Source organism: Monodelphis domestica, chromosome 1 (assembly GCF_027887165.1).
Source record: "Monodelphis domestica isolate mMonDom1 chromosome 1, mMonDom1.pri, whole genome shotgun sequence".
Classification (NCBI taxonomy): Eukaryota; Metazoa; Chordata; class Mammalia; order Didelphimorphia; family Didelphidae; genus Monodelphis; species Monodelphis domestica.
The window spans coordinates 319114926-319126448 of NC_077227.1; the positions used below are offsets into that span (position 1 = coordinate 319114926).

At 48.6% G+C, this 11523-nt stretch overlaps 1 protein-coding gene across 2 annotated transcripts; it reads left to right on the plus strand.

Moving 5' to 3' along the window:
• Nucleotides 1-795: 795 nt before the first annotated feature.
• On the plus strand, nucleotides 796-11096 carry CKB (creatine kinase B). Of its 2 annotated transcripts, none has more exons than XM_001366860.5 (8): nucleotides 796-926; nucleotides 2138-2342; nucleotides 2882-3036; nucleotides 3373-3505; nucleotides 4858-5029; nucleotides 8124-8247; nucleotides 9408-9597; nucleotides 10704-11096. In XM_001366860.5, the coding sequence occupies exons 2-8, from the start codon at nucleotides 2150-2152 to the stop codon at nucleotides 10880-10882; spliced, it is 1146 nt and encodes a 381-aa protein (XP_001366897.1). In that variant the 5' UTR covers nucleotides 796-926; nucleotides 2138-2149; the 3' UTR covers nucleotides 10883-11096. The 2 variants fall into 2 exon arrangements, with proteins under 2 accessions (XP_001366897.1, XP_007473577.1); XM_007473515.3 differs by having other exon boundaries at nucleotides 808-926; nucleotides 2167-2342.
• Nucleotides 11097-11523: the final 427 nt, after the last annotated feature.

Here is an 11523-nt window from a genome sequence, read left to right on the forward strand (position 1 = left end):
CCTCCAAATTCTGACATTGACATCTTATGATTTTACCATAAGGTTGTTGGAGAGAGGAATTCAAGCTCAAAGCTTGAGTCACTTGATCTCTGTGACATCCATCTACCCTTGGGTTTGCAGAGGACCAAGAGTCCTGCGTCATCCCAGCTGCCAAGGTTGGAAAAAGTCCTCCCCGCTATTCCTCTAGGGACCAGAGACAAAGCTTTGGAAGCTGACATTTGGTGAGAGGGTGCCCTGTGGTAAATGGAGAAGACATTGGACCTGGATTTGAATCCGGGCTTTGCCATTTTCTCATGTGCCACTTCCCCACCGTGGGCCCCTTTCTCCATCCCTAAAATCAGAGGGTTGGACTGATAGCTAGCATTGAATAACTGGCATTTACCCAACGTTTTAAAGGTGCGCAAAGCGTTTCCCTTGGGTTATCTGGTTATCTGTTGTAAGGATGATCTCTAAAGGCTCTTCCAGCTTCAAAATCATATGAGATGCCTTCCCACCCCTCTTCTCGCCCATCCTTGCCCCGTCTCTCCTCCCCATCCGCCTCCCACCCTAAAGAGAAAGAGGAGGCTGGGCCCAAGTACCAGATTACTGAGGAGGCTCTAAGTACCCCCCTCGGGGGATTGAAGAGGGAGGGCAGCAGATCCCTGAGGGTTAACAAAATGGAAGGCATCAAGCTGCTTAATAGACAAAGACAGCGGGGCGACTCCCTCCAGCCTGGGGCCAATAGAATGAATGGGATATAAATACCCACCAATGGGAGGGCCCATCCTGGCCACTATAAAACAGGAGGAGGGCAGCTCGTCCGGGACTTGGTGACTGAACTCTGGTGTAGGTGGCTTGGGAACGCAGCAGCAGCTCCTTGCCGCCGCCGCCGCAGCAGCAGCATCCTCCGATCCTCACGCCTTTCTGCGACCCTTGCAGCAGCCTTGGTGAGTTCGCACCCTGGCGCCCTCCGGTAGCTCCAGATGTGCAGCCCCCGGTTCGACGCGCACCTGCTTCTGGGGATGAGACGTGTGTGTGTGTGTGTGTGTGTGTGTGTGTGTGTGTGTGTGTGTGTGTGTGTGTGTGTCTGTGTGTGTCTGTGTGAGCCTGTGTGTGTGTGAGCGTGAGCGTCTATCTATGAAAGTATCATCTCGTGAAATTTCATGTGTATGCTTGTGTTCGCTGGCAACTACTGCCCGATGTTTAAGGAACGGGAAGCAGGGGTGGCGGAAAGGATCCCAGCCCCCTTTGTCTTCACTGTCTGGCAGCCCTGGAGCCCGGGGGAGCGCCCTCTTGCAGAATTGGGAGGAAGGGGGGGGGGGTTCTTGAAGAGGACGTAGGTGAGGCTGAGCCTCTCCTCTGTCTTGGGGATCAGGAGGTAGAGGAGTCGGGCACAGCTGCTGGGCCCTTGTCTCCCCATCTAGTCCTCGGATTAGCTCGGGTTGAAGCTTTAGATGTAGAGGGGGGAGAGTTTATTTACCTCGGGCGCCCCCCCCCCACTCCCCCGGGGATGAGTGTGTGTGTGTGTGTGTGTTTGTGCCTGCCTTCTGGGGTGGAGAATCTCTAGGGATGTGAGCAAAACAGATGGCTGCTTCTGGAGGGGAGGGGGATCCCAGGGGCGGGTCTGGCTCCTTTTCTCATCTTCAAGCTTCCATCCTCTTTGCTCACCCGCTCTTCCAGTTCCATCTCCCTCGACCCGACCCTGGCCTCTAGACATTGCGGAGGCAAAGACCGGGGGGGGGGGGGGCGGAGGGGTCCTCCCTAGTTCTCGTGATCTCCCCCTTTCCGTTTAGTCCTTCGACTGCCGCAGGATAACAGGTGTTGGGTCCAGGAACCTCGACCCCTGCTCAGGGAGCCCAAAGAGCTGCAGGGCTGCAGAGGCTTTGACCTTGGGAGGGCTGCCGGGAGGAGGAGAAGGGAGAAGGGAGAGGGGGAGGAGGGGGAGGAGACAGCCTGGCAGTCAGCAGTGAAGTAGCTTTGTACATATTGCACGGGGCGTTGTCGCAGCCTCCTCCTCTCTCCCCTCCTTCCTCCTCCCCCACCCCCTTCCCTGCGGCTGTAATTCTGGCTCCCAGCAGGGGTTCAAAAGAAGACTGGAGAAACTGGGGGGGGGGGAGGTCGGGGGCCTGGATAATTGATCCCCTTATCCCCCTGCCAGTCTCCCGCCATCATGCCGTTCTCCAATAGCCACAACATGCTGAAGTCCCGCTATACCGCTGAGGAGGAATACCCCGACCTCTGCTCGCACAACAACCACATGGCTAAGGTGCTGACCCCAGAGCTCTATGAAAAACTCCGGGATAAGGTCACACCCAGCGGTTTCACCCTGGATGATGTCATCCAGACCGGTGTGGACAACCCAGGTATCTACCCCCCCTCCCCCATCTTATCCAAGTGCTGCTTTCTCTGTCCTCTTCAGTTTTTATCTTCCCACACATTTTCCTGGTCAGTCACATCCAGTGATGGGAGGTTTTGAGGCTATGGTCTGTCTATCCTTTTGCCTCTATTACCTCTAGTCTTAGTAGATTTTGATCATTCTTTCCCATCCTGTTAACCCCTTTAGAGGTTTGAATATCAGGTCCCTTCCCTAATTTGGGATCTGTTACAGATGACAGGCTTTCATCACCACCCCCACCACCCCAATCTGCTAGAGTGTTCTTAAAGCAGAGAGGTTTCCCATTTTTCAGTTACTTCCAAGTCATGTATGTTAGGGGCTGGGGTTGGAGTTGAGTGCCTTCTTTCAGCTCTCCTAGTGAGATCCTTCACCCCATATCTGAAAATTTTCCTCAGATCTGTTTACTTCCTCCCCAGTTGTTACTTGTTCTTCCCTTCTGCTCAATAGAGAGGAGGAAGCCTCAGCTTTCTCTCCTACATCCTTCTCCCCCTTTTCCCTCCAACCTAGGGCACCCATTCATCATGACTGTGGGCTGTGTGGCTGGAGATGAAGAGAGCTATGATGTGTTCAAGGAGCTGTTTGATCCAATCATTGAAGACCGACATGGGGGCTACAAGCCTTCGGATGAGCATAAGACTGATCTCAATGCTGATAATCTGCAGGTAGGTCTGCCTCAAGTCTCTGGCTGCCTGCCTGCCCTTATATGGCCTGATCTTAAGCCTCAACTCTAAACTAAGGGGATTAGATTAGTCTATTCTAGACCCTCTGCTGGATAGTTTGGTTTTACATATATGTTAGGAGTTGACAGGAGAAGGGATAGGTTCTTAAACCAAGTTAAAACTAGAACAAAATTATGCATGGGGGGTACACAGGTAGACATGGGTAGGACAGGATTTGAATAATGTCATAAACTAGGCTGAGGCAATTTCTGGGAGGTCTGTTAGGGGGTTAAGTAGTAACTTCCCCTCTTTTCTTCCCCCTTTTCCCCTCTCCCCCAGGGTGGTGATGATCTGGACCCTAATTATGTGCTGAGTTCTCGTGTTCGAACTGGCCGTAGCATCCGAGGATTCTGTCTGCCCCCACATTGTAGCCGAGGAGAGCGCCGTGCCATAGAGAAGCTCTCCGTGGAAGGTATCACCTCAGAAGGAAGGGGAGTTGTGGGGGGGGGGAATACATCGGACCCTTTCTCTTCAAGGGGGAGAGCTGCCAACAAAATAGCCCTGTATGGGAGGCATTCAGGAAAGAGAAAGAGAAAGAGAAAGGGGGAGAGATCTTGAGGCAGACTGAGGTGAATCTGGTTTTCAGTAGCCTTAGGGGAGGCAAGCATCACCGTGCAGGAAATATCCTAGCTAGGGCCCAGGAGACCTTCATTCTAGTTCTACTTTGTAAGGCTCTTTGACCTTGAGCAATATGATCTTAGGCTGCAGCAGAAGACAGAGATAGAGCCCACTAGAAGTCATCTGCCAGTGCTGGGCACATTTTAAGGAAGGACATTCCTTGAAAAGCTGGGACTTCAATGTCCTTCTGTAAGATAAAGATAATTGTATTTAATTGGCTTGGAAATTCCTTTGTAAGCCTTCAAGTGCTTTTGGGCATAGCATGGACTGACTGTCCTTGGAGACAATGGGGCCAGCAGACCTCCATTCTAGGGTCCTGCTGATAGGGAAGGTAGTAAGCCAATGATGCAGTAGTATCAGTAGTACCAGCTCAGAGCCTGGCCAAAAATTCCCTTTATGGTTAATCAGGAGTCCTTGGCTTCAGAGCTTCCCTCACTAGGATGTTATAGAACCTAACATCTTTAACTAGCTCTGACTCCTTTACTATGTGACCTTGAACAAGTCATTTAACCTAGAATCCCATTTCCCCCACCTTTCCAGCCCTGTGGAACAATTGATTTTTGGATGAAGTCTAAAATCTGAGAACTTAGTGGGACCCAGGGCAGATCCCCAATTTTTACAGGGAGAAGAAACAAGCTGAGAGGTTAGGTCACTGGCCCAACATTATAACAAAGTGTGAACCAAGAAAATGAACTAGACATCATATTTCCAAGGCTAGAACTGTCAGGGCACTTTCTCCCTGATTCTGCTTTTTTCCTCATCCTCTTTAAGATGGAACAACTAGACTTGTTTTGCTTGGCTCTAGATCCCATTTGCTTTGGGTTCATGTTGAGGAAGCAGGGGGGAATTCAAGAGGTGTAGATCTCTGTATACTTCCTGTCAGAATTGTTTCTCAAAGGGTACTTACTTGAGCTGCCTATTGGAACCAGGCTTCAAAAAAAGCCAAATAACCACTTGGTGGGGGCGTGCGTTATAGTGGGCTTCCAGTTGAAGTATAGCCCATGGATGGTTCAGAGAACAACACTTAGGTATTTTCTCATGCCCTGACTCTAGAGAAGTAAAGGCTCAGGGCAGGAGCAAGGGTGAATTGCATGGGTTTCTTTCCTGGTCTTGGGGCTACTGGTCTGACTTCCTGATTTCCCCCAGCTCTGGCCAGCCTAGAGGGTGACCTGAATGGGAAGTACTATGCCTTGAAGAACATGACTGAGCAGGAGCAGCAGCAGCTGATTGATGACCACTTTCTCTTTGACAAGCCTGTCTCCCCACTCCTCCTGGCATCTGGCATGGCCCGAGACTGGCCTGATGGCAGGGGCATTTGGTGAGTTTTTGATACAACTATGTAGGATCCAGAAGGATCTTTTTCAAATTTTCAAGAAGCCAAAAAATCTGTTTCTCTGGTTAGCAGTATGGATTTTGAAGTCTCTTGCATTTTACAAATTGAATACATATGGTCACCCTGGAAAGTGTTCCTATTAAAGGGGTAGATATTTTAATAATTGGGAGTTGGTCTTTCTGAAGCATGAGGATGGAAGAAGGGTTTTTTGCTCATTTACTTGCTGCCTCTCTTATAATGTGACTTATACAGAGTGTATGCCTTAGGAAGTTTAACTTCCTTTCTTTGGTATTAGAGTAATAATGCTTAAATGTAATGATTGTTGATCATATTGGCCACATCCTTTTTAGAAATGTTTATTTTTAAGGACTGTTTTTGCTATCTTGTAGTGCAATAGGTCTAAACCCAGACCACGTATCAGAAATTAGTCCCTTGAGAATCTCAATCTATAAGTATCTGGGGGTGGTAGAGTGGATAGAGCTGGGCTTGGGAGTCAGGAGTTCAAACCTAGCCTCAGGCACTTATTAGGTATTATGACCTTGGACAAATCACTGTATCTGATCCTGTAAAATAGGAATAATCTCACTGGGAAGTTGGTGAGGATTAAATGAGAATTTTTATAAATATCAAGATCCTTAAATCCAATCCTCTACTTGTGGGGGGAAGGATGAAGGGGAAAGAATTCAAGGCTTACAGATTGGACTTGCCCAAGTCTCTGGTAGCCAGTTGTAGACAGCCAATTTCTTGACATCTGTCCAAAGGAAGTATAAAGCTAGATTAGGAACCTAGAAGTATAAAGCTAGATTAGGTCCAGTGAAGGGGAGGAACCTAGTTCCGTAGTAACCTAATTGGTACTGAAGGAGGTATTACTGGCCACTGCTCCCAGCTCAGCTTGGGGTTCAAACCCAGTGATCTCACCTGGATCTAAGTGTTCTTTCTACCCTAGCAGTCTCCCCCATGGCTTAAATACTTTATAGCTGTGATCATGGACCAGTCACCACCTTCCTTGCAGACTCCAGCCTAAATACTCTGGAAGGAAGGTCAAGGTGGTTTAGAGGTGTTAGTTTAGCCACACCCAGACAGACTTGTGATGCCTGCCTGGCTGGCACAGCCTGCTGCCAGTATGCAGAAAGCATTCCCCAGCTTCCTGGTGGGGATGAGCTTATGGCTTTTGTGACCTTGGACAGCAGGACTGACAGTGCCAGAAATAGGGCCCCCTACCACAATAGCTAGATCAAGTAGGGGCATGGCGAGGAGGGGAAGAAGCTAGAGATGGGATTCCCGCCCTCTGCCCACAGTCAAGTCAGAAGACCTGTCAGAAGAGTCTTCTCTGTCCTTTACTGGTTAGCTTTTTCCCCCCCTCAGTCCTCAGTTTGCTTCTAGAAAACAAAGGGGGTTCAAGGAGGCAGTTTTAGTCTCTTTCCTTCCATACTCCCATCCCCACCTCACCTTGCCCTCCAAGAAGACAACATGAAGACTTGGTGATTTAATTTCTAGCTGGAGGAGAGTTAAGTTGCTGAGTTAACACCTGGGTGGGAGCCCACACTGCAGCCTCAGCACTGACATCACTGAGCTCCTGCAGTTCCTTTGCCTCCCCATTGACCACAGTAGCCAAGTCCATGGACAATTCAACCTCTTCATCACCTCCAGAGGTCTGTCTGCAGTGACTTGCCCAAGGTCACACAATTGGTAAATAATAGGAAGAATTCAAACCCAGCTATTGGATTGCAAATCCATCTACCTTTAACCCTTATTTTCCATCTTAGAATAAATACAATTTATTGGCTTGGGGGTTGACTTGTTGAACCCAGGACCTCCCATCTCCAGCCCTTGCTCTCAGTGAGCCTTTATGAAGCTAAGGAGCTAGTTTATATTAGCCCCCCAAAATGCTTTAATATTTTCAAAGCCCAACTCCTCTTCCCCCCCCCCCGCCCCCCCAGAGGTTAGCAAGCAGGAGGATGAGGCTGTTCTAGCCTTGCATTTTTTAGGGTGAATCTGGTAGGATGTTGCCATGTGCGGATAGGAGCTGGACTTGGATGTCCTGGAGCACCAAGGTCTTAGGAGTCATCCTTCTTAAACTGGTCTTGTTGCTTCCTGCTGTCTGTTCCCTAGGTCCCCTGTGTCCCTGAAGCTTGGCTGCGTCCCCAGCAGTCAGGTGGCTGAGGAGGCTGTTAGCTATGAAGATGTAGCCATTGCAGCAGTGGGGAGGAGGGGGAGGCCAGGAGGGGAGGTGAACCTGCAGAGCTTCCTCCCTTGCCAAGGCAGGTGGAGGGAGGGAAGGGGAGAGGTTATTCCTGGCGCCAGGGCCTGGTTTTTCCCCTTTCACTTGGGCAGCTTCCACTGACCTTCACAGAAAGGGCTGTGGACACAGATGCTTTGTCCCACAAAGACCGTTTTCTAGTTTGGCCCTGCTACACTGGGATGAGCACGCCAAGGTCATGGCCATTGTCTTCCTGAGTCCTCAGAGCAGGGAGGACTTGGCTATCATTTCCTCTGTCTGGGCCCCCTTAGATTTAGGGGAAAAGTACTATGTTGACTGCTTAGTGTTGTGGTGATTCCGCTTCTGGATTTTCTCTTCCACAAAATGGGGTAGACAAGACTTGGACTAGATCAGGGGATCTTGCCAAGTTTCAATATAATTCATTTCCTTAAACATTTTAGGCACTTAAACCTTCTAAAGAAGGGGTCTACAGACTTAGCACACAAATGAAGAACAGGAACTGTTTTCTATTTTCTCAAGGACTTAGCAGCTTTGTTCTTTGCAGATAGAGCATAATAAATGCTAGCTGCATTCATTCAATAAGGAGTTTATAGTGAATCCATGCTTGAAGGTGCTTGTGGGAATGATTCTGAAATCTGGATTTGAATCCCAGTTTTGATTCTTGGGGCTTTGGACAAGCAATTTCCTAATTTATAAAAGCAAGGGGACTCTAAGATTTCCTCCCAGTTTTAGGATGATTTTCTGCCTCTGCTTTGCTACTACATGGGGTATCTGGAGCTTAACTGAGGCATAGAAATCCAAGGTGGCCTTGAATTCCCTGGAAAAGACTCTAGGGCTGACACTCTTGCTCTGTCCCAGGCACAATGACAACAAGACCTTCCTGGTGTGGATCAATGAGGAGGATCATCTGAGGGTCATCTCCATGCAGAAGGGGGGTAACATGAAGGATGTGTTCACACGTTTCTGCACAGGGCTCACTCAGGTAAGGGGGCTAATGGGGGGAAGGGTATGCTGAGAAGGATGGTATGCGGAGAAGGATCCGCCTTAGGAAGGAATCTTGAGCTATTTCTAGAAACAGGAACTCAAAGAAAGAAATTAGAATTCTGATGTCAGTCAGTAAGCAGAAGTCAGTCTACAGTATTCCCTGAGCCCAGGCTAAGATGGCTGGTGAGTTGGTAACACAAAAGACACAAATGTCTCACACTGATGTGAATTAAGTACAGTGTTGCTGAAATTCAGAGGAAGAATTTTATGGGTTGGAGGCTGTCCTAATAGGACTATGTAGGGGAGGAGGGGTGGTTATTTCAGAAGGTAACCTATGGGTAAAGATAGCTCTTGAGGTTCCAGCTGGGTCCATGAACCCCTTTCTTGTTTGGCCCTCCCTATACAATTTGGGGAGGCCCTTGCAAGCCCATTTGTTCTGGCCCCTCTTGGGAAGTGAGAATAAGCCATACATGCCCTGCCTCAGTGCTGTGTATCATTCTTAGGTGTAATAGTAATTGGAGCTAATTTGATAGTTGCCCTTTGCACAACCAGATGGGAGGTATCAGCTTCCATAGCCCAGGTTGCCACAGCACCTGGCTCTGGCTATGTGGTTCTCTCCCCTGCCCCACTATTTCTTTTCCTCACCTGATAGCCAGGAATTTGCACAGATCCCTTTGAAAAAAAGTCTGTCACTGTCTCTGGGGGATTAACTTGGTGGTGTGGCATCTGCTTCCTCTGTTGCCATGGCCCCAGTCCCTGGGGATCCTGGTTCTGACGCCATTGGGCTCCTTCCTTTCCCTTCCACCCCCACCCTCTGGAAGAGTCATCATGTTCCCTCCTGAAGGGGTTGGTCCTATTCCCCAAGTGCCTCCTGGGGAACCATGCCAACAAGAATCAACAGAAGCCTGTGGGATCCTCCTGCTTTTCCTTGTGATCATTCCCCTAGTCATCAAGGCTTCAAGCTTCCATCACTTGCCTCAGATGATCCCCCCCAGACCATGGTGATCTCTAAAACCTCTGCCACCCACTGGATACTGATCATAGCACCTGGATGCTCAGGAATGATTAGATTCTGAACTGGCAACAAGGGTAGAATTAGGGTGGCATGATTTCTGTTGAAATGTGGGCTAATGAATGAATTTCCTGTCTTGTGTCCAGATTGAAACCCTTTTCAAGACCAAGAACTACGAATTCATGTGGAACCCTCACCTGGGCTACATCCTGACTTGCCCCTCCAACCTGGGCACAGGCCTACGTGCTGGTGTCCACATCAAACTTCCCCACCTGGGCAAGCATGAGAAGTTTGGGGAAGTACTGAAGAAGCTGAGGCTGCAGAAAAGGGGGACAGGTATGGAGGTCATAGGGATGGGGAAGGACCAGATAATGGCTTCTTTGATTAAACAAAGGACCGCAAAGAAACGGAGCAGCTGCCATCTCAGAGTATTCTGTGGTATCTTCCTGAACAGGAAACCAAAAATGAAGGCTGCCTCATTCTGGGTCACCAACTAGATAGATCCCAGAGCAGTTGGCCCCCAGGGCTTTGCTTCCTTCTCACCCTGTTTTGAGATAAATGAACCCTTGGGCAGCAGCAGGCCTTACCTGGGGAGGATGTGGGATCAGGGTTATTATTTGGTGGGGGTTCTTCCTTCAGAGGAAGATGGCATCTCTTTTATTCTATCCCAAGACAACCATCCCTGACCATATTGGAATCCTGAGCCCACATTGGTCAGGGGTCTGCCATAACTTGAGCTCTGGCCATAGCTTTCTAGAAGCCAGGGTCAAACACCCCACAACAGCAGCAAAAGATGAAAATATAGCCTGCTTATATGTATATAAAGCTGTAGAAATATTGGGCAAAGAATACCAGGATGGGAATAGACACTGGTCACCTTTGGGGGACACTTTCATAGAAGAAAATCAGAATAGGAGGGGACTCACAGTTGGTTCTCCCACCCTCAAATTTGCAAGTGGAGGTTGCAGAGCAATTAGTGGAGAAGAATTATATAACATACTAACTGGTAAGACTGGTAATCCCTCCTGACCCTGTCTCTCAGCTCTCTAGGGTTCTGCTCCACTCATTCTCCTGCTTCAGAGGGAAAAGTCCTTGGTTCTATTTCACTGACTGGCCAGACAGAACCTTGATTTTTAGTTCCTTCCTGTCTGTCTCAGTTTCTACAGCTTTAAAATGGCTCCTTATAAAAAAAGTGGCTTCTTTGCAACCACAGTGCTTGCTCCTTGCAAGCATTATGCTTACTTGAGATGAACTTTTGAGGCTCAGAAATATTTCATAGTAAGTTTTAGACCAAGGACCTTCTCTTGCAAATATAGTGCTGATCTTGACTTCCTATCTATCTTGACAAATTAGGGGTTGAGCCCAAGTCTCCCAACTGTTAGCATTTCTGGATTTTCTGAATTTTTTTCTCTCAGACCCTTACTATTTTGTTCCTTGCACAGGGGGTGTGGACACAGCAGCTGTGGGTGGTGTCTTTGACATCTCTAATGCTGATCGACTGGGCTTCTCAGAGGTGGAGCTGGTCCAGATGGTGGTAGATGGTGTGAAATTGCTCATAGAGATGGAGAAGCGTTTGGAGCAGGGCCAGTCCATCGATGACCTCATGCCAGCCCAGAAATGAGCAGTCAGCCCCCCAAATTCTGCCGCTTCCTAATTTATTGGACGAATGAATAACCACCATCCTATCCCGCCTGAGGTGCCCTGGGGGCTCCGGATGCAGCCCACCTAATCATGCTGTAGAGAAGTCTTCCTTCCATCCTTCCGGTGTTAGAGTTTATTTTTGATGGCTGAGATGTTGCTGAATGCTGAAATAATAAACTATTGTTTTGGCCTGACCAGGTCTCATGATAATTAGAAACATGTTCTCAAAATCCCAGAGAGGGTCCAGTACACAGTAGGGGTGTGCCAGTGCCAGATGTTTGTATCCACCATCTCAGGGGCCCCTAATTTCACTTTGAGGAATCCCCACATACACACCATCCCATCCTTCTCTGAATGCCTCCTTAAAGCAATCCATACCATTTTTGGACAGCTCTCGGACGTTCCCTCCCCTGACATACTCCAGAGTAGGATATTTTTGTTTGAGTTGGATGTGTAGGATTAATAGGCTGTAGCTCTCCTTAAAAGGCAAGTTGCTGTCAGTTAAGCAGCACTGATTAATCACTTGCTGCCCAAAGGGAGATATAATAAAGTTAAGCTAGATCAGACTGCCCCTGCCTTCACATACAACTGCTACTTCATATTACATAAGTGTGGTTGGAG